Below are 27,016 nucleotides of genomic sequence, written 5' to 3'. Positions count from 1 at the left end.
CAGTCTTATTCTGACAATGGCCACCTGAAGAACAAACCCATGTGAACAATAAAACGGATCCTCATTGTTTAAAAATAAATATTTCTTTGGTTGTCACATCTATAATGGACAAAAAAAGTAAATCAGGAAGACAGAGGTCGAGTGTATATTTAATTACATTAAGGCAAGGGAAATTGTCCTCAAAGACGAATATGCTCATTAAAAATTTAATTATCGTCAGACCCTCTGACGTCACAAAACGCCTCAATTACCTAAATGGAACAGTATGCTACATATAAACTAAATAAGTGCAGTATAGTGCTTTCATAGATTAATGTACTTGAAGTTGCTATCCAATTGTCAACCTTCCAATGATGCTGCTCAGTTATGAAGTAATACAGTTTTCTATAGCTTCATAGTCTAAATATCTTACTTTCATGTATGAGTAAGTTTGTTAAAGCTGAAACATTTTAGGGAAATTGTCCGCTACTTAATGTATCCAAAAGGTGTTTTCTGTTTGGTTGGTCGGTTGACTGGTTAGCTGGTTTGAGGGAGGCGACCAAAAGCAAGGCCATCGTTCCTATCGGATTAGGGAAAGAGGGTGAAGAAAGTCGGCTGCACCCTTTCGGAGAAACCATCCCGGCATTTGTCTGAAGCCATTCAGGGAAATCATAGAAAACGTAAATCATGATGATCGGACTTGATTTCGAACCGTAGTCCTCCCGTATGCGAGTCCAGTGTGCTAACCACTGTGCCAACTTACTCGGTTGCTTTTTAAAAAATGTTGATGCATACTGCAGCCAACAAAAGTAATAGTTAAAGAACTTTATATCATTGTTATAATCCATTTTCTCCTACTATCCCTTTGTTTACATGGCTGCACTTGTTTCGGAACACCGTGTGTACCACCAGTGGCATGTCTCCTGTTTTACTAACAACAAGGTTCTTTTTCTCTTTGTTTCCCAAGTATTTTTGGGAGGAAGCACATCATGAGCAGACAAAAACAATACGCACACACTATGAAATCATCTGTTGAACATGTGAAGAAAACGGTTCCTGGAGATTTACCATGACCGTAAATTTGTAATCAGAAAATGTTTAAAGAAAAACTGAATGAAGTAAATTAATATTGTATAAACCCTAGGAACCCGTTTTACTTGCGGAAACTTCAAAAGCAAAGCTCTATATGAGATGTTTCCCAATCCTATTAAAATTGTGATAATAAAATCCTTTGATAGTGGAAAATAGTGAAACAATCTGACGCGAATTTGATAAATATTGACACAGTATACTGTAATTTTGCTTACCAGTAACAGTTATACCCAGATAAATTTGTATCTAAACATGAATGAATGGAAATGTGACGTTAAGTTGCGTACTTTGACAGCTGTCAGATTCAAAGTTCCCCCCAATACGCTAACTTGAACCAATGGCGAATAACGCAGTTCTTTGTAATTGTTTGGTGTAAATAACTTCAATGGCGGATACCTCAACTTACATATCTGGCCCGTTTCACAGTATAACACATAAATTACCCTGTCTAAGCTACTGCATATACACATCGAAGCACACCCTTCCAAAAGACACATACAACCCACGCAACGACTAGTACAAATACACTCAAAAGCAAAAACAAGTGAATGATGGCAATAACTACTGTTAATGGTGGGGTCAACAGTCACTGAAGGTGAGCAGTCTTTGCAATACGCTACTTTTGTTTACAGAGAGAAACTTTAAGAGATAGCCTATTGCTAAGCAGAAGGAAATTAAAGTGGGTAGAATTGTGTTTCTCGGAGAGAGGAATGGTTTTGAGACTTATCTGTTCTGGGTCGGCGTGATGTGGCGACGGCGGTAGAAACAGTTTGAAGTTGCTGATATGAATCCGGCAAGTTCATCCAGTCGTGCCCTAGCATTGATACATCCTCTTTTTCCTTACATCCTGTTCCGTGTGCAGTGGTAGTAAGTTGAGTAGCATCCATTTGTAGTAGGCTGGAGCAAAGTAACTGTTCATGCTGCATCTGAAGGTCGTATTTGTTCAACTGCAACATTCACACACGACAGTTTGGCACAGTCCACATTCTATTTGCTATAATTTGCCAATTGAAATGTTAGACAGCCCATCTACAGTTAATATTCATGGTTCACGATAACTCTGTTCCCGCGAAAACAGTCACGTATCATCAAAGTTCACAGTTTCAACGTTGGCTGTCAGTGTTATAGCATACGTTATAACAGCAGTATGGCTATGTATGTGCTGTTCGCTCACCTTATAAAGACCGCTTACAACACCCACCGTTTCTACTCTTGCAATTACGTTTAGCACTTCAGATGTTATTCTAGCTTCGGTAATTGAAGCACCTAAACGCAACTACCACCTTAACAACAACTAGTGATCCACATGAGTTCCAAAAGAAATCCGCTGGAATTCGATTACTCGATAAATAGTACAATTCTCAAGGCTGTCAATTCAACTAAGTACCTGGGTGTTAAAAGTACGAACAACTTCAGTTGGAAAGACCACATAGATAATATTGTGGGGAAGGCGAGCCATAGGTTGCGTTTCATTGGCAGGACACTTAGAAGATGCAACAGGTCCACTAAAGAGACAGCTTACACTACACCCCTTGGTCCTCTGTTAGAATATGGCTGCGCGGTGTGGGATCCTTACCAGGTGGGATTGAGGAGGACATCGAAAGGGTGCAAGAAAGGGCAGCTCGTTTTGTATTATCACGTAATAGGGGAGAGAGTGTGGCATATATGATACGCGAGTTGGGATGGAAGTCATTAAAGCAAAGACGTTTTTCCTCGCGGCGAGATCTATTTACGAAATTTCAGTCACCAACTTTCTCTTCCGAATGCGAAAATATTTTGCTGAGCCCAACCTACATAGGTAGGAATGATCATCAAAATTAAATAAGAGAAATCAGAGCTCGAACAGAAAGGTTTAGGTGTTCGTTTTTCCCCCGCGCTGTTCGGGAGTGGAATGGTAGTGAGATAGTATGATTGTGGTTCGATGAACCCTCTGCCAAGCACTTATGCAGTGTAATATGTAGAAGTAGATGTAGATGCCGCGTAATGGATAAAGCTCGGTCAAATGTGAAGTTATCGTATGGTCTTGGTTGCAGCTTTTACATTCCGTCAAACTACTACTTGCGAGTGACAATAATACTGAAAAACACGGTCGCCAGCCAAAAGAACGAAACGATTGACGTTATTCTACAAATTCACCAAATCTGGTTTTCACTATATTTTGGTTCTTATTAAAACTTTTTCTCTTTTAATAATTTCTATCACTGAAAGAACAGGCTAATGTACGTAGATAGCTGAATGATGACTGCTTTTCGAATACGTCACACGCACACACTTAGAAAATTTGGACCATGAAAACAACGCCGGAACGGCAATAATGCCTACTTACGTTTCTGAAGGTAAGATGAGCAACACAGCCTCTGAAAACATGAATTATACACAAGAAATATTTCACGATACTTTTGTAAGCATCGAAATGATTGCAAAACGTTTAATACTTTGTCTTTCTGAGATTCATTGAAATGGTTACGTTATGTAATTTCATAGACAGAAAGTCCCAATACCCAAATTCACACACTAGGTAGAATTGATATTTACTTTTCGTACTTTCAATGAAATACACAATTCTCCACATTTACTTTAATTTCTGCACTTGAGTGATAATTCAAACTCACTTTGAAAGGAAACACTCACTTGCGCAATAATGTTTCACACCAATTGATTCTCTGGTTCTATCTCTTGAGTATCGGAAAGGGTTCCTACTTGGAACACTTTAGATTTAATGGAGTCGTTTTGCGTTTAAAAAACCATTAAATGATTATTGAATAAAACACACAAAAACTTGTCAACACAACTAGTATACAGAACTATGGACTCTAAATTTCAATATAGTCGTCATGAGTACAGCTGCTGGAGATTTAGGTGCTTTGAAGGCACGTACCGTTATGTAGCGACGGAGGTTATTACTTGTCTTCGTGGCGTCGAATAATGCGACTTATACCAGCGCAATTATGAGTTTGGCTTTCCTGGGGATCTGCGTGGGTCTAAGGAATGGATGCCTTAGACCTTTCCAGGAACCAACACTCGTTGCAGACGTAATTTTAAATCTCCTCTAAAGCGTTGAAAACTAGTACTTTAGTACTTCCCCTTCACTCAAGTCTATTAAGCAGTTACACTTTTGCCTTTGTTTAAACAATACTGCTTATTACAGCGTGCATCAGCTTTCGTCACCTGCCTCAACAGTGTCTTGCGCCTGTCTGACCTCCTTCCACCTCTCCCCTCTCCGACCTGCTTCCATTACAGCAAAAATTATCCAACTTTCCCGGCGTACCAGAACGTCTGGTTTTCACCTATATTTAACTTTAGCCCTGAGCTGGTGTTGACTTCACTTTACAAGCAACTATACATAGTTGAAGAAAAAATATTTATTGTTACTTACGTAATATTATATACATATGTTAATCACATATAAACATTGAACTTCACATAATCAAAGAATAATGTTCTCTGCAGGCACTCTTGTACACTGCATATTGTACATCTCATTCTTTGCATCATTAGTGCAAAGTCTATCGACTCTCAAAAGGTCGATAGAGTTACAACGTCATATATCGAAGTCAAGAAAATGAGTGGTATCAGATTTACAGTTTATGTAATGCAGCTTACTTCTAAACCGACGACAATACCGTCCGTTCACGAGTGCATTGTCACTGCCACAACCGTCATTCTATAAAAACTAACAGCGTTTCAAAAATGGCTCTGAGCACTATGGGACTTAATATCTATGGTCATCAGTCCGCTGGAACTTAGAACTACTTAAACCTAAGTAACCTAAGGACATCACACAACACCCGGTCATCACGAGGCAAATAAAATCCCTGACCCTGCCGGGAATCGAACCCGGGAACCCGGGCGAGTACATATAACAAAACTGTTTGAAAGATCACAAAAAAATCGAAATCTTTACATAAGGAACTCGTATAGAAAATAGCACAGTAAACATAGTCATACATACTTCATCTTCTACACTATACACCAAGTGAGAAATATTCTACATCATCAAAAATATATCTGTGTAGTACAAAGTAGTAAAGAAAGGGAAAAAAAGATATATCTCTTTATTTGCCATGGCCTCACACACACAATTACCTTATTACAATCCAGGTGGAGTTTCAGGCATGTGCGGTACACATAATCCATCGACCTGCCATTTCAGTCATCTGTAAATATACCTAATTCGTTTTCATATCTTACATCATGGCTTATTAACCTCATGGCTCGAAAATATACGCACTTTTCAGCACTTGTCTTCCTTGTAACTGCGACTAATATTTTCCCCTACAAGTCTGAGAGTATTTCGAACATTGTTTACATCTTTTCGAGTACATGAAGTAGTCCTCTCATGGTTATGCTCTCCCAAATATCTCAGTAATTCTGAGAGAATATCGTCTACTCCAGGTGCTTAAGTTTTTCAGTGCTCTGCCAAAATCTCCTTACCTTACTACTTCTTCATCCACTTTTTCTTCCGTTTCTATGACATTTATTTCAAGTTTCTTTCGATTACATAGATCTTCTAAATAGTCCCCATTTTAGCCTACCCGTCTTTGATTAGTAGTAGCTTGCAGTATGAGCAGTCGATATCCATGAAGCTGCTTATTTTTTCTCTAAAGGTTTCCTTAATTTTCATATACACAAGATCGACCTTTGACAAAGGTTGAAAGCAGCCATCCGATACTATTTAGTGATTTACATTTGATTAATACTGGCTACAGTCCGTCTGATTGGGAAACTAGGCATAGGACATTGATAATCAACCAGTTTGGAAGACGAACTTTCTCCCTTGGTACATAAGCTGATAACTAGCTCTGACCATGAGCGTCCGACTCATACTTGTCTATTCTCCCACAGTGTTCTATGACTCATTACCTAGGAAAATATTTTCATAATTATGAAGAGGTGACAATATGTAAACAGATTTGCATGATACAGTTAATTTAAAAAACTTTAAGTTCGAGTGTCACGTTCCTACCTGTTCTGATTGCCCTGACACTACAATGACAGCCATTCATCCATCACTATTTTATGTGAGTTGACAACTGCCAACTCCTTACTCTGTGATCGCTTTTTAATTATATAACAACTCTTCAGATACGAGAGTGGGTGTGTCTGTGTCTATGTAGGGTCAAACAATGTATATCGTAGTTATAAATCGACCTTATTATTGTCTTCCCTCCACTATTATCTATTCATCATTCTATGCGCGGAATGACTGTAGCATAGCAATATGATCACTAGCCCACTACCAGCAAATGGTTCATTTACAAAGATCATGATTGTCCATACTAGTAAGCCAAAACCTCTGGAAGATTGGAATTGTTGCCTGCTACAGCTCCGAATGGCTAACTGCAATAAACGTATTTCCCAGTATCATCATCTTATCCGGTTTTTGTTTTATTAGCAACATAGCACGACCCCAGTAAGCCTCCTGACGAAATGATTTCCACATCCCTTATCATTCTACCAAGACTGTTGCATCTTAGAGATAATTATCTGTTTGCGGAAAAGAACTAAAGAGTGACTGTCGATAAACCTACATATTACCTGTAATTTCCAGCATTTTCCAGTTGCGAGTTGTATACATAGGATTTGTTTCTTGCTGCAATCCACACTTGGGCTACCTAGCACAGCCACATTAACAACTAACAAATCCCAAACTTCATATGCACCCAAATTATCCACAGTATATAACATCACCAAATGTTCTATTTTAACTACATTTTTTTGTGCAGCCCTCATCTTTCTGAAATGTAATTCGCGTACATTGAATAGTTGTAACCTGGCAGAGCAGTGGAATTTGATGTGAGTGCTACATCAATTTTCTAGACAGCAAATTACAGGTCTATCAGTGTTAGTTTATTGTGGTGTGCTTTTCATTAATAATTTGATGTTTAAGGACAATGAATATATCATCTACCCGTAACTGTTACAATATTCCATGAGAACAGTCATCTTAACACTGGTCAGTTCTTTTGTCTAGCAAGAGTTTTATTTTATTTATCAATTATTGTCCTTTGTTCCTTGTTATTCCATGTATAAAACATCGTAATGCATAGATATCTATCAGCTGTTTTACTTCATGGTGTTAACTGAATCTTATATATATATATATATATATATATATATATATATATATATATATATATATATATATAGTGAATCACCTACAACTCTGAGCACTATGGGACTTAACATCTATGGTCATCAGTCCCCTAGAACTTAGAACTACTTAAACCTAAGCTAAGGACAGCACACAACACCCAGTCATCACGAGGCAGAGAGCACCGAATATATTGCGGAAATGGACAGTACTACTGATGTGCGGTTTGTACAGAATGGATTGGTGGTCTGGAGCTAGTATTGTTAGCTAGTCAAGAGATTGTAGCAATATTTTCAAAGTAAATTTTTGTCCAAAAATACGCTTTGTAAATGAAGTAATGCACACTGACATTTACAAATGTGATTGTCGGTGGTGTTTGTTGCAGAATGCTAATTGGAGTCGTTTACGAGATACCGTATTTTGAAAAGTTCCCACACCTAAAGAAGAACAAATGTGCATACACTAGTTATTTGGAGTCTGGTCAGTAACGAATCAACTGGCCACCACAGTTTATGTTCAAAATAACCACAGGCAGCGGCAATACACGCTTCCAGTCTGGTATTTAACGACTGCTGCACAAGTGCTAGCATCTCTGAGGAGACGTCCGATCGTCCTGCAGTAATACGTCAATGCATACCACCTGGTGATATTGGTATGTTCTTGTAAGCAACGTCTTTCAGATTCTCCCATAGAACAAATTTTACAGGCGACAAATCTGGGCAACAGGCTGGCCAAGGTACTGGTCCTCTGTGTCCAAACCACCGATTTTTAAATAATTTGTGAAGACATATTGTGGCACTTTGTGCACTAAGGGCAGGGCAGTTGTCATGTTGGTACCACAGGGTCCTTTTAGTCTATAGAGGAACATCTTTAGCATCTGTGGAAGATGGTCTGTTAGGAGACTTCAATACATATGCACACTCAGTGTTCCATCTGTGAAAAACATGGCTATGATCTGATGGTTCAGTATCCCACGTCGCATGTTTACACTGCATGGACGCTGAAGTTCCACTTACCTAAGCCAACGTACCTATAGTGAATGTTTCGGCGGATTACCTGGCCATCATTGGTAAATGTGCCTTCATCACTATACAATATACATGCTATATGTGAAGCATCTGAGTGCCTATGTACAGATGTTAACACGATTGTTATAATTGTTTCTCTTGATGAAGGGAGATGTAATAGGAATGGAACCTATGTCGATGGAGGACGCGTAGGACAGTTGCCTGATTCATGCCACCTCCTGGTACGACTGCATGGAACCTAACAGCCGTATCAGCTGCAACTGCAGCAAGAATTCATTGCCTCCTGTGTCGAGGAACAGCAAACTGCATGTACGGATGGATAAGGTTCCCAAGGATAGAAGCATATTTGTCTTGATCCATTATGCCTTCCAGTATGACGAGATACCGCAGGGAATGCCAAGGAAAGATTTCCCAGACCATACCACTGCCGCCTCTGGACTGCAAGCTTTCGACGATTGTTGTAACGAATTTCCTTTCAGACGTTTCACACTGTACACACCAACGCACATCTGTCATCTGAAAAGGCCAGATGTCGCCACTAAATGATTGTCCAATTGCGGCACTGGCATTCAAACTCCACGTTTCGTCGCCCATGAACAGCAGTCAGTATGGGTGCATGAACCTGACACTTTCTCCAGAGATCCATACGCAGCACCGTTCACTGAATGGTCATTGAGGAGACATTATTGGTAGCACCTTGGTTCATCTGGCCGGTTAGTTAATTAACAGTAGCACGTTTATTCGTTTATACACATCTCTGCAGCCGTCGTTCACCTGTCATTTAAGGCTCATGGTGCACCAGAGCTGACTCGGCGGCGGTTTCTGATAGCGCCACTTCTCCGTGCACAGCATATTTAACCACAGCTGTACCTGAAGAGTTTGCAAACATAGCCGCTTCGTAAATATTTCTACCCTTTGCCAAAAAGCCAATGATCATGTCATTTTGGACGTCAGGTAAATCGCTCCATTTCCTTAGTACGACAATGACTGCACTGCTTTTCCCGTCCACTCGACATGCTTTATACACTACTGGCCATTAAAATTGCTGCACCAAGAACAAATGCAGATGATAAACGGGTATTCATTGGACACATATGTTATACTAGAAATGGCATGTGATTACATTTTCACGCAATTAGGGTGCACAGATCCTGAGAAATCAGTACGCAGAACCACCACCTCGGGCCATACTTACGGCCTTGATACGCCTGGCCATTGAGTCAAACAGAGCTTGGATGGCGTGTACAGGTACAGCTGTCCATGCAGCGTCAACACGATACCACAGTTCATCAAGAATAGTTACTGGCGTTTTATGACGAGCCAGTTGCTCGCCGACCATTGACCAGACGTTTTCCATTGGTGAGAGCTCTGGAGAATGTGCTGGCCAGGGCAGCAGTTGAACATTTTCTGTATCCAGAAAGGCCTGTACAGGACCGGCAACATATGGTCGTGCGTTATCCTGCTGAAATGTAGGGTTTCACAGAGATCTAATGAAGGGTAGAGGCACGGGTCGCAACACATCTGAAATGTAACGCCCACTGTTCAAAGTGCCGTCAATGCAAAGAAGAGGTGACCGAGACGTGTAACCAATGGCACCCCATACCATCACGCCGGGTGATACGCCAGTATGGTAATGACGAATACATGCTTCCAATGTGCGTTCACCGCGATGTCACCAAACACGTATGCGATCATCATGATGCTGTAAACCGAACCTGGATTCTCCCGAAAAAAATTGACGTTTTGCCATTCGTGCACCCAGGTTCGTCGTTGAGTACACCATCGCCGGCACTCCTGCCTGTGATGCAGCGTCAGGGGTAACCGCAGCCATGGTCTCCGAGATGATAGTCCATACTGCTGCAAACGTCGTCGAACTATTCGTGCAGATGGTAGTTGTCTTGGAAACGTCCCCATCTGTTGACTCAGGGATCGAGACGTAACTGCACGATCCGTTACAGCCATGCGGATAGGATACCTGTCATCTAGACTGCTAGTGATACGAGGCCGTTGGGAAGCAGAATGACGTTCCGTATTTCCCTCCTGAACCCACCGATTCCATATTCTGCTAACAGTCATTGGATGTCGACCAACGCGAGCAGCAATATCGCGATACGATAAACCGCAATCGCGATAGGCTACAATCCGACCTTTATCAAAGTGGGACACGTGATGGAATGCATTTCTCCTCCTTACACGAAGTATCACAACAACGTTTCACCAGGCAACGCCGGTCAACTGCTGTTTGTGTATGAAAAATCGGTTGGAAGCTTTCCTCATGTCAGCACATAGTAGGTGTCGCCACCGGCGCCAACCTTGTGTAAATGCTGTGAAAAGTTAATCATTTGCATATCAGAGCATCTTATTCCTGTCCGTTAAATTTCGCGTCTGTAGCACGTCATCTTCGTGGTGTAGCAATTTTGATGTCCAGTAATGTGCATTATCCACAGCTAGTGCTGCCATTTTCCGTCTCTGAGTCGCTATTGCAAGTTGACATCGAACATAAGCGGAGGTCACATTGATGTGATTTGACCGTTAATATTTCAACATAAATGTTATTGTAAAAACTGAATGTCTTGACACGTACTGATAAACTTATTGAATAAAACTAAGTGATAAATCGAAATAAATTTCTATGTTAGATCGCTATAGGTATATTTTTCCAGTTTGGGCATCGGGAGCGTTAAAAAAAAGTCATGGTTCACACTCGTGTTCACGATTTTACGAGCCACCCAGCTACGATTGCTAATTTCATAATGTTCGCAGAACCATGGTAAAACCGAAGAGGGCGTTCATAAGTGGCCTAACGAAGGGTAAGAGTAGATTGATTAATATCAGAACGCTGTTTCTCATAATGTAAAAAGAAATTCATAGAGAATTCCGAATGAGTAGTCCCACTTTTTCCTGTGTCTGTTTAATACTATGACTTTTTTTGTAATGGAATGGACATCTTTATCTGCATATCCACAAGCCATATTCCGGCCTGTGGAGGAGTGCTTCTGAAACCACTATCAGTCCTTCCTCCCCTGGTCTATTCGTGAAAGACGCTTCAGAAGAGTGAATTCCAGTAAACAACCATGTTAGTTCCAATATCTCGAATTTGCTCGCTTTTGTCAGTTGTCGAGACGTATGTGAGAGGAGTGTTTGTTACCCGGTAACAGCTCTCTCAGTAGTAAACCTGTCTTTGATGCACAACGCCTCTCTTGTAGAGTCTGATACTGGGGTCTGTAGAATACCTCATCCTGACTAAACGATCTCGAAACGAAACGTACAACTCTTCGTTGGATTTTAGTCGATGCTTTTTATTAAGCCAAACCGATAAGAGTCCCAGATTTATAAGCAGTACTCAACAATCGGTCGAGCAAGTGTTTCTTTCGTTTTATAATTACATTTCCTAAGTTTATTCCCATGAATCTCAGCCTGGTGTTTGCTTCTCTTACTATTTGTTTTATTTGGCTATTGTACTTTAGACTGATTTGGATACTCGGTAGCGGATTTCTTCTACTTTTTCTAATCAAAATCATTAAGGGTCAACGGTCAGTCCCTTCTGTGTAAGTACTGTGTTATCTTCATGTGACCGGAATTCTGGTCATTCTAGTTCAAGCCATTTTTCCAAGTAGTACATCAGGTGTTTCCTATAGCACTGTGATTAATATGTGTACAAATCAGAATATCTTTTATGGTGTTGCTTACGGTAAGTTAAAAGTCAGGCACATTAATCCACTACTATTACGTGGTTATACATGTTAAGTAAACGCAAAAGGTATACCGAGTTTATTCCACTAACCGATGCACTGACAGCTGTCAACATTGTTGAGTCTCCTAAATCACTAAAACACATCGTTTAAATTCACACATTAATAAAGAGAGCCATTAAAAGATTCACGTCCGTTGCCGGCAAGAAATTGTTGCAAATTTCTCTTTTAACTTCTGCCTTCTCGCGACCTACATTTTTAAATCTCCTACGAATGCGTTGGCATACTTAGCTACGGATACAGAGTTTACATAGCCAAATATTACCGAGACTCATCTGGACTCTACTCTTTTGTGATGTTAATGTTTTCAGTTGTGCTGTTCAGGTACGGCCCATCCGTCCGAAGATATCAGGCAGCCAGTAGCACTTTCCTACTCTCCAAAGCCAGTTCAATCAATCCTACACACCTCGCCGGGCTAGCAGTGGTAAAGGAAATGATACAACGTTAATACCTTCGCATAAGCAAAGGTTACACATAAATTAGTGGAGTTTGGATGGTAGTGGTGAGCAGCTGGCAGATTGAGAGTCTGTATTATGTTGTCACTCGCTGATGGTCTGCTTGGATGATAAATGTAGTGTTCTGCTTCCTAACTCAACACAGAATGTTGTTGTATGACGAAATTTATAAACATCTTAAGTACATGATTCATAATATCCTTCTTTCCAGAAACCCAATAGCGATTGGACACGAACGTGTGCAAGAGCGTCGGAAGGGTTGAGAAAGGAACTAGCATACTGAACCTATTAGCCAAATTTAGCTGAATGCGAGTAGCAAGATCGATATTAGCAAGGTCTAGAAAAGACGCAGATCCGCCACCTCAATAGTGGTTTGCCATGTTATCTGTCAAGACTTGTGTTAGTGACTATTTTTTCATAGCACTCTTTCAAAGGTGGAGCGACTCAGGGAAGCTGGATCTCCACGGAAGATGGGTTTAGTTAGGATCAGGTGCGTGCTCTGTAATCATTAATTTAAGCTGATTATGTTCTTCCATATGAAATGGGAAGGACAATAAAAATCGTAGTTACTTCTGCACAGATAACCTACTAAATTTTGAGGTCATACACTCAAGAACCTTGAAAACAGCGCAATAAGGTGGAGAATCGCATCGAAATGAAATTTATTAAACACGTTGATACAGATGAAAGATTCACTTTATCCGAACACACAGACATGTAAACAAATTCAGTGAGCACAAGTAAAGAAATACAATGCAACACCAATAACGTGTCGGACCAACTTTTACTGCAGTACGTGCCGCCATTGAGTTTGTTAGACGTCTGCTGTGGTCGTGAGGCATACTGTCCTGAACACCCAGCTCCAGATTAGAGTAACACGGTGGCATCTGTCTTTTCAGTTGGCCCCAAAAGTGTTCTGTAGGTGACTAAGTGCGGGAAACAGGTCGCTCATGGGAGTGTTGGACCACGACGAATAAAGTCTTGAGCAACTAGAGCGGTATGCAGCCGAGCATTATTTGCTGGTAGAACATGTAGGTAATGTCCCACATGGGGATGAAGAATGTCATCTATACAACGCTGGCTCGTTAATGTTCCATGTACAACAGTTAGAGGGAACTGGTTATCGTAGGCCATGGCCCAGTAGAATATTACGCCGGCTGTGCTGGCTGTGTGGGGCACAAGGACGTGTGTGGAACTGTACCGTTCAACAGGCTGCCTCCACACCCGTACGTGGATATTATTCGTCCCCAGACCGGATCTGGATGCATTACTAAACACCATGTTTTGCCAGTCTGTGACAGTCCACGTCAATCTGACCAGGCACCACTGTAGACGAAATCGCCGATGTTCTTTGTGTTAACTGTAGTACACGACAGGGTCGCCTGGATTGCAGAATAGCATCCGCAGGGTGACTCTAAATGGTTTTTCGAACAACTGGCACCCGTACACAATGTTTAATGTCTGATGGTGTGGCGCACGACCCTTCGATCTTCTGGATGATTACATCTACACTTACATCTACATCCATACTCAGCAAGCCACCTCACGGTGTGTGGTGGAGGGTACCTTCAGTACCTCTATCGGTTCTCCCTTCTATTCCAGTCTCGTATAGTTCGTGGAAAGAAGGATTGTCGGTATGCCTCTGTGTGGACTCTCATTTCTCTGATTTTATCCTAATGTCTTTTCGCGAGATATACGTAGGAGGGAGCAATATACTGCTTGACTCCCCGGTAAAGGTATGGTCTCGAAATTTCAACAAAAGCCCGTACCGAGCTACTGGGCGTCTCTCTTGCAAAGTGTTCCACTGGAGTTTATCTATCATCTCCGTAATGCTTTCGCGATTACTAAATGATCCTAAAACGAAGCGCGCTGCTCTCCGTTGGATCTTCCGTATCTCCTCTATCAACCCATCTGGTACGGATCCCACACTGCTGAGCAGTATTCAAGCAGTGGGCGAACTACCGTACTGTAACCTACCTCCTTTGTTTTCGGATTGCATTTCCTTAGGATTCTTCCAATGAATCTCAGTCTGGCATCTGCTTTATCGACGATCATTTTTATATGATCATTCCATTTTAAATCCTAATGCGTACTCCCAGATAATTTATGGAATTAACTGCTTCCAGTTGCTGACCTGCTATACTGTAGCTAAATGATATGGGATCTTTCTTTCTATGTATTCGTTGCACGTTACACTTGTCTACATTGAGATTCAATTGCCATTCCCTGCACCATGCGTCACTTCGCTGCAGATCCTCCTGCATTTGAGTTCAATTTTCTATTGTTACAACCTCTCGATATACCACAGCATCATCCGCAAAAAGCCTCAGTGAACTTCCGATGTCATCCACAAGGTCATGTACATTGTGAACAGCAACGGTCCTACGACACTCCCCTGCGGCACACCTGAAATCACTCTTACTTCGGAAGACTTCTCTCCATTGAGAATGACATGCTGCGTTCTGTTATCTAGGAACTCTTCAATCCAATAACACAATTGGTCTGATAGTCCATATGCTCTTACTTTGTTCATTAAACGACTGTGGGGAACTGTATCGAACCCCTTGCGGAAGTCAAGAAACACGGCATCTACCTGGGAACCCGTGTCTATGGTCCTCTGAGTCTCGTGGACGAATAGCGCGAGCTGGGTTTCACACGACCGTCTTTTTCGAAACCCATGCTGATTCCTACAGAGTAGATTTCTAGTCTCCAGAAAAGTCATTATACTTGAACATAATACGTATTCCAAAATTCTACAACTGATCGACGTTAGAGATATAGATCTATAGTTCTGCACATCTGTTCGATTTCCCTACTTGAAAACGGGGATGACCTGTGCCCTTTTAAAATCCTTTGGAACGCTACGCTCTTTGAGAGACCTACGGTACACCGCTGCAAGAAGGGGGGCAAGTTCCTTCTCGTACTCTGTGTAAAATGTAACTGGTATCCTATCAGCTCCAGCGGCCTTTCCTCTTTTGAGCGATTTTGATTGTGTCTCTATCCCTCTGTCGTCTATTTCGATATCTACCATTTTGTCATCCGTGTGAAAAGCTAGAAAAGGAACTACATTTTGAGAGTACTCTCAAAATGACTTAACTGTGAGAAATATCGCCAAAGACGTGTAACTGATGTTCTGCTCTTACCAACGTCCTTCTCGAACCGGAATGTGCTAGAAACCTGTGTTACTCGACAACTATGCGTTGTTTAAATAGGGCTCCCTGCGTTAGTGCAGCATCACTGCCAGATGCCACTGTACTTGGATTATTTGCATATCGGATCTCACTGTAATTACCTGCAAAGTTTCCCAATTGTACCTTCCTTACCTCTGGATGCACCAATTTCAATTCTCTGAGTTTGTGTTTAGCGAAATGTCAAACAACTCTTTGGCCGCGAGGGAATAACTTATACAGAAATTTAACCTGCACTCTAGTGAAAATTATTCGACCAGAAAAATAATCAATAATTACATATGCATTCATTCCACGCTGGATACGTTCTGACTGTTATGTAAGACGTACTCCAGTTGCGGCCAACCCCACTGGTCCACACCGACAGCAAAGCATTGTTTATTTATTTTTCAATCTGTCGACAGAATAATAGTCAATAGCCTTAGTCGAAGCCATAAGAGTACCGAACATTCTTATATTTAAATTCATGTGTTGTTGTTGTTGTGGTCTTCAGTCCTGAGACTGGTTTGATGCAGTTCTCCATGCTACGCTATCCTGTGCAAGCTTCTTCATCTCCCAGTACTTACTGCAACCCACATCCTTCTGAATCTGCTTAGTGTATTCATCTCTTGGTCTCCCTCTACGATTTTCACCCTCCACACTGCCCTCCAATGCTAAATTTGAGAGCCCTTGATGGCTCAGATCATGTCCTACTAACCGGTCCCTTCTTTTTGTCAAGTTGTGCCACGTACTCCTCTTCTCCCCAATTCTATTCAATACTCAATCATTAGTCATGTGACCTACCCATCTAATCTTCAGTAAACTTCTGTAGCACCACATTTCGAAAGCTTCTATTCTCTTCTTGTCCAAACTATTTATCGTCCATGTTTCACTTACATACATGGCTACACTCCATACAAATACTTTCAGAAACGACTTCCTGACACCTAAATCTATGCTCGATGTTACCAAATTCTCTTGCACCGAAACGCTTTCCTTGCCATTGCCAGTCTACATTTTATATCTTCTCTACTTCGACCATCATCAGTTATTTTGCTCCTCAAATAGCAAAACTCCTTTAGTACTTTGAGAGTCTCAGTTCCTAATCTAATTCCATCAGCATCACCCGACTTAATTCGACTACATTCCATTATCCTCGTTTTGCTCGTTCAACTGCTCTTCCATTTCTTTTGCCGTCTCTGATAGAATTACAATGTCAGCGGCGAACGTCAAAGTTTTTATTTCTTCTCCATGGTTTTTAATACCTACTCGGAATGTTTCTTTTGTTTCCTTTACTGCTTGCTCAATATACAGATTGAATAACATCGGGGAGAGGCTACAATCCTGTCTCACGTCCTTCCCAACCACTGCTTCTCTTTCATACCTCTCGAGTCTTATAACTGCCATCAGGTTTCTGTACAAATTGTAAATACCCTTTTGCTCCCTGTATTTTCCCCTTGCCACCTTCAGAATTTGGAAGAGAGTATTCCAATCAACATTGTCAAAAGCTTTCTCTAAGTCTACAAATGCTAGAACCGTAAGTTTTCCTTTCCTTAATCTTTCTTCTAAGATAAGTCGTAGGGTCAGTATTGCCTCACGTGTTCCAACATTTCTACGAAATCCAAACAGATCTTCCCCGAGGTCGGCTTCTAACAGTTTTTCTATTCGTCTGTAAAGAATTCGCGTTAGTATTTTGCAACTGTGACTTAATAAACTGATAGTTCGGTAATTTTCACATCTGTCAACACCTGATTTCTTTGGGATTGGAATTATTATATTCTTCTTGAAGTCTGAGGGTATTTCGCCTGTCTCATATATCTTGCTCACCAGATGGTACAGATTTGTCAGGACTGGCTCTCCCAAGGCTGTCAGTAGTTCTAATGGAATGTTGTCTACTCCCGGGGCCTTGTTTCGACTCAGGTCTTCCAGTGCTCTGTCAAACTCTTCACGCAGTATCATATCTCCCATTTCATCTTCATCTACATCCTCGTCCATTTCCATAATTTTGTCCTCAAGTACATCGCCCTTGTATAGACCTTCTATACACTCCTTCCACATTTCTGCTTTCCACTCTTTGCATAGAACATACAAGTGGTTCTCTTTTCTCCAAAGGTCTCTTTAATTTTCCTGTAGGCAGTATCTTTCTTACCCCTGGTGAGATAAGCCTCTACATTCTTACATTTGTCCTCTAGCCATCCCTGCTTAGCCATTTTGCACTTCCTGTCGATCTCATTTCCGAGACGTTGGCATTCCTTTTTGTCTGCTTCATTTATTGCATTTTTATATTTTCTCCTTTCGTCATTTAAGTTCAATACTTCTTCTGTTACCCAAGGAGTTCTACTAGCCCTCGTCTTTTTACCTACTTGATCCTCTGCTGCCTTCACTACTTCATCCCTCAGAGCTACACGTACTTCTTCTACTGTACTTCTTTCCCCCATTCCTGTCAATTGTTCCCTTATGCTCTCCCTGAAACTCTGTACAACCTCTGGTTCTTTCAGTTTATCCAGGTCCCATCTCCTTAAATTCCCACCTTTTTGAAGTTTCTTCAGTTTTAATCTACAGTTCATAACCAATAGATTGTGGTCAGAGTCCACATCTGCCCCTGGAAATGTCTTACAATTTAAAACCTGGTTCCTAAAACTCTGTCTTACCATTATATATACTATCTCATACCTTCTAGTATCTCCTGGATTTTTCCATGTATACAGCCTTCTTTCATGGTTCTTGAAACATGTGTTAGCTATGATTAAGTTATGCTCTGTGCAAAACTCTACCAGGCGGCTTCCTCTTTCATTTCTTAGCCCCAATCCATATTCACTTACTAGGTTTCCTTCTCTCCCTTTTCCTACTCTCGAATTCCAGTCACCCATGACTATTAAATTTTCGTCTCCCTTCACTACCTGAATAATCTGTTTCATCTCATCATCCACTTCTTCAATTTCTTCATCATCTGCTGAGCTAGTTGGCATATAAACTTGTACTACTGTAGTAGGCGTGGGATTCGTGTCTATCTTGGCCACAATAATGCTTTCACCATGCTGTTTGCAGTAGCTTACCGGCACTCCTATTTTTTTATTCATTATTAAACCTACTCCTGCCTTACCCCTATTTGATTTTGTGTTTATAACCCTGTATTCACCTGACCAAAAGTCTTGTTACTCCTGCCACCGAACTTCACTAATTTCCACTATATCTAACTTTAACCTATCCATTTCCCTTTTTAAATTTTCTAATCTACCTGCCCGGTTAAGGGATGTTACATTCCATGCTCCGATCCGTAGAATGCCAGTTTTATTTTTCCTGATAACGACATCCTCTTGAGTAGTCCCCGCCCGGAGATCCGAATGGGGGACTATTTTACCTCCGGAATATTTTACCCAAGGGGACGCCATCATTATTTAACCACACAGTAAAGCCGCAAGCCCTCGGGATACATTACGGCCGTAGTTTACCCTTGCCTTCAGCCGTTCACAGTACCAGCACAGCAAGGCCGTTTTGGTTAATGTTGCAAGGCCAGGTCAGTCAATCATCCAGACTGTTGCCCCTGCAACTACTGAAATGGCTGCTGCCCCTCTTCAGGAACCACGTGTTTGTCTGGCCTCTTTACAGATACCCCTCCATTGTGCTTGCACCTACTGTACGGTCATCTGTATGGCTGAGGCACGCAAGCATCCCCACCAACGACAAGGTCCATGGTTCATGTAGGAACCGTTAATCCCGTGTGATGACAATTCCCAGTTTTCGTTGACCTCAACATACACTCTACTAGCCGTGGTTGCTTTCAGTGTGGTTGTACCTTCAGCTTTGTGCCTGATGATTTTACATACACTATGCTATTACACATTATTAATTCCAAACAACTATCCAATGGAGAAAAAAAGTCAGCAATAAATCACAGTAATTTAATCGTAGGTGAGAGTATCCTTTAAGGCACAACCTTTATGCTCTATCACGTTTCCTTCAGTAGACAGAAAACTTCTTTGCGATATAAACTGTTGAAAATGTCCTATTTCTCGAACCTTGTTTGATTAATCATTTTTAGCCCAATGGACGAGATAAAATCACTCATTCTATTATCGAGGAACCGTGGATCAGTCAGTCTCCGGAGCTCATGGAAGTAAAATCTAAGGATTTTTGACAGAAAAGGAAATAAAATCGCCTGCTTCTTGACAGAGCGTAGGGGAACGATGCGGGAGACCGGCACTGCCGTACCAGCAGTGAAGACGACTCAACAACACTCAGTCATCTCGGAGCAGGTGAAAATCCCTGATCCCAGGAATCGAACCCGGGACCCTGTGCTCGGGAAGCGAGAACAACAATGAGAAGGAAGTTACATAAACTTAAGCGTGAAATCGACTGATATAATAGCACTAATAATAGATAAGATTATATAGTGACAGCCTATATTTTACTGAAATGTAACTGTTATTAGAATTACCTGAGACCGACTTGTATATAACTTTTACTTACTTTCAAGTTGTAGATAACTCTCCTTTACAGACGTTGGGAAACAAAACGGTTAAGTTTATCATTGAAACTCATGTCCGGAAATGTAACGTTTACCCGCCACACGCAAAATACCACAACACAAGTTCAGATCTGGAGCATTTTCAGCACCACTGGCTAATGCGTTATGAAGATCATTCACCGATCACCTGATGTCCCATACGCACTGCTAGTTTGTTTGCATGCAACACAGGTCAGTTTGTGGGCTGCCCAGAAAGGCTTGTACCTACTGTTGTGCTTGAGGTCTCTATTCATACTATCCTAATGTAAAATATCAATTGTTCACTTTAGTAAAGAATGCAGACTGTACGTACATATCGTTATTAGTATGTAGCGGTTGACCATGGTGATTTACACGTTTACGGAATACGCCGACGTGATGTTACTGTACGGCTAATCTTGGTGCATCGGGAGGGCTGCTCGGTAGTTGTATGCGGAGCGTTTTCCGCACCTCCAGACACCCTCACACTCCCTCTTTGGTGCTGTGTACCTGCGGGCCTCGGAGACAAGTACATTCACCAACAGCAGGGTCGACTGGGTTGCTCCACGACGGCGGCGCACAAACGAGCTGCTCTGAATGCTGCTGAAGAGGAAGCGACGACGGGTACCAGAAACTTAGCAGGCAGACTAAATGTGAAGCAGCAAACTGTCTGGCATGTTCTGCATAGCAGCAGCTACACCTGTACCACTTCCAGAATACTGGCAGTGCAGCCAAGGGTTTTGCGTCACGAGACCACTGCTGAGTAGTGGTGTGGAAGAGCCCCCCCACCCCCCTCCCCGACTTTCCAGCTGATCCTTTCTGCGGATGAAGCTAAGTTTAGCAGTGAAGGTGTTCTCAAATTCCTTTAAGTCATGTGTGGGATGGTGGAAATCTGCATGTTGCACGCTCTCATGGGTTTCACTAAAAATACAGTCTGAACATTTGGGCTGGTTCGTGGATGACGTGTCATTCTTCCACCACATTTCACAGGTGCCACGTACTTGCCATTCCTTTACGGTTTTCTGTTCTGTAGTGGGTTGCTGGAAGGTGTGCCACTGTATATGAGACAAAACATTCGGTTAGAACACGATGGCGCAACACCTCAGATTTCAAGTGCGATCTGAGGTCATTTGGACCACTGATTTGGTCAACAGTGGATCGTGGTGGCCCGACTGCATGGCCTCTCGTTCTTCCTACTTGAAACCGCTACTCTACCACCTGTGCGGTCATACCAAATCCTTGATTTACGAGACCGGTATAGCATCAGAAGAAAACCTATTGGCTTGGTTGTTTCTGCGGCAGGTGCTGTAGGACCAGGGATTGGAGATCGTGTGTACCGGAACATGCTATGCATTTACCGTATCCCTTTTGCCGCCACGTCTGGTCCTACATGCAAGTGGACACAGATATCAGGGAGCAGGAGTGAGAGCAACGTCTGTAATGGTGTTTTGTGTGTAGTGGGAAAACTGTATGTTTCCCAGTAAGACTACCAATACTAATCTAAGCCATGTTGGTCTCCACTACAAACCCTCAAAATCTGAACGGAGTTTAGTTACCTACTGTACACAGAGAATGAAGATACAGAGTGTGATGGGTACAAGTGCATATATATTGATATGTGATACCTCAATATGTACACACACCAGTTTGCTGGTTGTTTTTTTCTCTATGTCAAACAGTCTTCCCACAAACACATCACATCATTTACTGCCTGATGTTTTGTTCACAGTCATAACTGCACCATTAAGTGGACTATACCTACAGAGTAGACTGACCGTTTTGCTTCCGTATGTCAACAGTTCCACACCGAAATGCTTCCCAGGGGAAAATAAGCATTAATGTTTCAAATGGCTCTGATCACTATGGGACTTAACTGCTGTGGTCATCAGTCCCCTATAACTTAGAACTACTTAAACCTAACTAACCTAAGGACATCACACACATCCATGCCCGATGCAGGGTGCGAACCTGCGACCGTAGAGGTCGCGCGGTTTCCAGACTGTAGCGCATAGAACTGCTAGGCCACCCCGGCCGGCTAAGCGTTAATGGATTGCTCTTACCACATGTACTTGGAGGTACTAACTAACCTCAAAACATACTACTCCTGAGAGCTATAATTATTAGTCAGCAAGTTACCTAAATATTGATGTAATGTTGCTCAGTACACTGTCCTCAGTCAACAATAGAAATATCGGTATTTACACCTGTTACACCTTGATAATAGAATGTGACGTTCTGATATTGACTCATATATTTCTCACATGTGTTGCAGACAACGCGACAACGGTGCACTGTGAGCTATATATTCGCAGCTTTGGATCCATCAGTCCCGTTACTATGGTAAGTACAGCTTGGCACTAGCGCCAGGAAAATTGATAATTACTGTCGAAGCTCACTTTAAGTATAAATTTATAATCTTCCAACAATACCTTGTACTTAACTGTTTAAAAATGTATAATGTGTTAAATGTTCCGTAGAATTCTAGTTTGCAGAGGGGAAAGTCTGTTGGTAATGAAAACTCTTATGGTTAGGCAAACATTACAGGTCACTTCACGTTTTCAAAACGGCTAACGCCCACCTCGTCTGTGGCTTTCCGGAAGTCATACATGCTCACTGATTCATGACTAAGGAAAACATCTTTCATCACTGATAAGGAGCACAGGTTCGTAGGCAACGAACTAGTGAACACCACCTGTGCTCTGTAACCATAAAGCCTAGGCAAGGTTTAGCGACCAACATTTGGTGCTGCGGTGGAATATTGTGTATCACAGGAGGCGGGAATCTGAGCCTAAGTAATAATAATAATTCCCTACTAGTTCAATGACTTGTGCAAGTCTTTCAATTCGACACTAATTCGGAGACTTGGATGTCGATAACCTACCCCAGTAATCGTACTGGAGTATGTGCATCTACAGTGTCACATGGAATCCGAGCATTTGCAGTTCTTGGCGAATTTTCTCCGCACTGAAAGGTGAAAGCTAGATCAAAAACAAACTGTTACATCTCTGTCCCGACCAGGATTCGAAACAGCAAAAAAAAAAAAAAAATTCACAATTGCAAGATGTCCTACACGCTGTTAGGGCGAATGTTTATTGAGGCGGCACAGTCGATAGCGTCAAACCTGAAGGGTAGCCGCTACACTCGAGATACATAAAGCATACCCACTCATGCTGCATGCCAATCGTCGATTATATTTCGTCGACCAAAGCTGTAGTATTCAGTATTTATTCGGATTCCCCACCCACCACAAGTATCTATGAACAGGGAAGGTCAGAGATATTTCGGCATTCTAGCAGGGCCGCTAGTTGCTCCCGCTCACCCATGCGACAGTGTGTGACAGTACCTGAGCCACGCAATTGTCCGGCAGAATACTCTGATGCCTTGGATACACGCCGTTGATAGGATGGTCAGTAACCTTGGTTTTGCTTACGTTTATCGATTCGGATCGCTCCCTGGACTGTTTGCACGTGCTTGCGACGACTTTCACAGAACTCTGGACTTTGCTTTTGTGTAGCCTTTCACTTTGTGAACTCCACCATCATCGACCACAGGAATAAACTGGTACATTCCACGGGCACTTGTGTCCCGGCCAGTGTGAGGGATCAAAATCTTTGTTCTGCCAATGCCGATAGAAAAGATGCCAATAATCATTCAGACGTGATAACCATTACCGGACTGAGTGGACCACTAGCTGATACTTTTGACGACACAAAGTGGACAGTTGCCAATGCAAACCCTACCGATCAAAATTCCTTGTCATTAAAGAAGCAATTTCTAACAGAGTGCAGAGAGTAAGAAGTCATTCAACGAGATTGAACTTTTCTGTATTTAGAAAGAACCAGAATATATCACTAACGAGTTTCTCGACTGGGCTGTGAAAGTCCAATGAATGTCTACCGACCGCCGTGACGTCCTCAGTGTTGCGAAATGATGTGGTTGAGGTTATGGAGAGGCATGTGGTAAGCTGACTCCATTCCTGGCCATTTTGCAAAACTAGCGCCTCAATTGCAATTTGTATTACAAGGTGGACTGCACAGCGTACTGGACCTCCCACCAAGGAAAAACACTTGGCAGTACAGGTAATCCAACCTAATCCGCATTGCAGCCATCTACGCTGACTACTTAGATACGGAGGCGGACAAATACACTCCTGGAAATTGAAATAAGAACACCGTGAATTCATTGTCCCAGGAAGGGGAAACTTTATTGACACATTTCTGGGGTCAGATACATCACATGATCACACTGACAGAACCACAGGCACATAGACACAGGCAACAGAGCATGCACAATGTCGACACTAGTACAGTGTATATCCACCTTTCGCAGCAATGCAGGCAGCTACTCTCCCATGGAGACGATCGTAGAGATGCTGGATGTAGTCCTGTGGAACGGCTTGCCATGCCATTTCCACCTGGCGCCTCAGTTGGACCAGCGTTCGTGCTGGACGTGCAGACCGCGTGAACCGACGCTTCATCCAGTCCCAAACATGCTCAATGTGGGACAGATCCGGAGATCTTGCTGGCCAGGGTAGTTGACTTACACCTTCTAGAGCACGTTGGGTGGCACGGGATACATGCGGACGTGCATTGTCTTGTTGGAACAGCAAGTTCCCTTGCCGGTCTAGGAATGGTAGAACGATGGGTTCGATGACGGTTTGGATGTACCGTGCACTATTCAGTGTCCCCTCGACGATCACCAGTGGTGTACGGCCAGTGTAGGAGATCGCTCCCCACACCATGATGCCGGGTGTTGGCCCTGTGTGCCTCGGTAGTATGCAGTCCTGATTGTGGCGCTCACCTGCACGGCGCCAAACACGCATACGACCATCATTGGCACCAAGGCAGAAGCGACTCTCATCGCTGAAGACGACACGTCTCCATTCGTCCCTCCATTCACGCCTGTCGCGACACCACTGGAGGCGGGCTGCACGATGTTGGGGCGTGAGCGGAAGACGGCCTAACGGTGTGCGGGACCGTAGCCCAGCTTCATGGAGACGGTTGCGAATGGTCCTAGCCGATACCCCAGGAGCAACAGTGTCCCTAATTTGCTGGGAAGTGGCGGTGCGGTCCCCTACGGCACTGCGTAGGATCCTACGGTCTTGGCGTGCATCCGTGCGTCGCTGCGGTCCGGTCCCAGGCCGACGGGCACGTGCACCTTCCGCCGACCACTGGCGACAACATCGATGTACTGTGGAGACCTCACGCCCCACGTGTTGAGCAATTCGGCGGTACGTCCACCCGGCCTCCCGCATGCCCACTATACGCCCTCGCTCAAAGTCCGTCAACTGCACATCGGTTCACGTCCACGCTGTCGCGGCATGCTACCAGTGTTAAAGACTGCGATGGAGCTCCGTATGCCACGGCAAACTGGCTGACACTGACGGCGGCGGTGCAGAAATGCTGCGTAGCTAGCGCCATTCGACGGCCAACACCGCGGTTCCTGGTGTGTCCGCTGTGCCGTGCGTGTGATCATTGCTTGTACAGCCCTCTCGCAGTGTCCGGAGCAAGTATGGTGGGTCTGACACACCGGTGTCGATGTGTTCTTTTTTCCATTTCCAGGAGTGTATATTAATCCTTAGCTAAAGGTGAAGGCACTTAGAAATGCATTACAAGATATTTAATGACAACAGGTAAAGACGCTGAGTGAGTAGCTGAATACAAAAATTTATGGGACTTCTTTATTGTGGAATTACGTAATTACCTTAACTCAACGAAAGGTATTGTCATGCTGAAGAATTATTAGCACTGATATAACGAAATAGAGGAGGTATTAGTTTGATAAAGTCATAAAGTCGTGACATGCATTAGGAACATTACGATTCGGATCGGTATCAGTCATGAAAATCCTCCTGCCTTGTAACTGCCTTTAACTACCCTTTTGCGCCGTTTAAATGTGTGACCATGGGTGCTAGACAGCACGAAGTGTTTTAGGTCTCAATAACATGAGCCAACAATGCTTTAATGTGTAGGGTAGATTTGGTACGACACCCAAAGTCATACGCTCACTACAACAACTCTGCATCAATTTGGATGTTAATCTAACAGAGTGGAATAAAAGCTGCACAATTTACAAACTACAAAGCTAATTTCATAGACTCAGCTAGAAGTTATACAAATAAATGCAGCTAACGAAATGATATCTTTCCTATCAGGATTCAAGACACTTGTCGCCAAATTTGGCCCGTTCCGTGAAACGCCAACCCGGACAGTGTAAGAAAAAGCTGCTCACGTTGTGTGCTCAAATGGTACAACTCAACCATTGGCTTTCTCACCCTGTTTATGTCAGCTGTACAAGATGGGGCTTTTATGGTGACAGAATCTGTTCTTGTTGTGGTCATCAGTCCTGAGACTGGTTTGACGCAGCTCTCCATGCTACTCTATCCTGTGCAAGCTTCTTCATCTCCCAGTACCTATTTAAACCTACATCCTTCTGAATTTGCTTAGTGTATTCATCTCTTGGTCTTCCTCTGTGATTTTTACCCTCCACGCTGCCCTCGAATACAAAATTGGTGATCCCTTGATGCCTCAGAACATGTCCTACCAACCGCTCCCTTCTTCTTGTCAAGTTGTGCCACAAACTCCTCTTCTCTCCAATTCTCTCCAATACCTCCTCATTAGTTATGTGATCTACCCATCTCATCTTCAGCATTCTTCTGAAGCACCATAATTCGAAAGCTTCTATTTTCTTCTTGTCCAGACTACTTATCGTCCATGTTTCACTTCCATACATGGCTACACTCCATACAAATATTTTCAGAAACGACTTCCTGACACTTGAATCTATACTCGATGTCAACAAATTTCTCTTCTTCACAAACGTTTTCCTTGCCATTGCCAGTCTACATTGTATATCCTCTCTACTTCGGCCATCGTCAGTTATTTTGCTCCCCTAACAGCAAAACTCCTTTACTTCTTTAAGTGTCTCATTTCCTAACCTAATTCCCTCACCATCACCCGACTT

At 42.7% G+C, this 27,016-nt stretch overlaps 1 protein-coding gene across 1 annotated transcript in view; it reads left to right on the top strand.

Annotated features, from left to right (window-relative positions):
• Positions 1-27,016, top strand: part of LOC126176187 (glycine receptor subunit alpha-3-like) — a 701,283-nt gene that overhangs the window by 309,149 nt on the left and 365,118 nt on the right. The window contains exon 4 of the mRNA XM_049923329.1: positions 22,326-22,393. Coding sequence (XP_049779286.1) covers positions 22,326-22,393 — 68 coding nt within the window. The remainder of the gene's footprint in view (positions 1-22,325; positions 22,394-27,016) is intronic.

Source organism: Schistocerca cancellata, chromosome 3 (genome assembly GCF_023864275.1).
Source record: "Schistocerca cancellata isolate TAMUIC-IGC-003103 chromosome 3, iqSchCanc2.1, whole genome shotgun sequence".
Classification (NCBI taxonomy): Eukaryota; Metazoa; Arthropoda; class Insecta; order Orthoptera; family Acrididae; genus Schistocerca; species Schistocerca cancellata.
The sequence above is the reverse complement of the archived record's forward strand: the minus strand, read 5'-3'. Positions and strand labels throughout refer to the sequence as shown.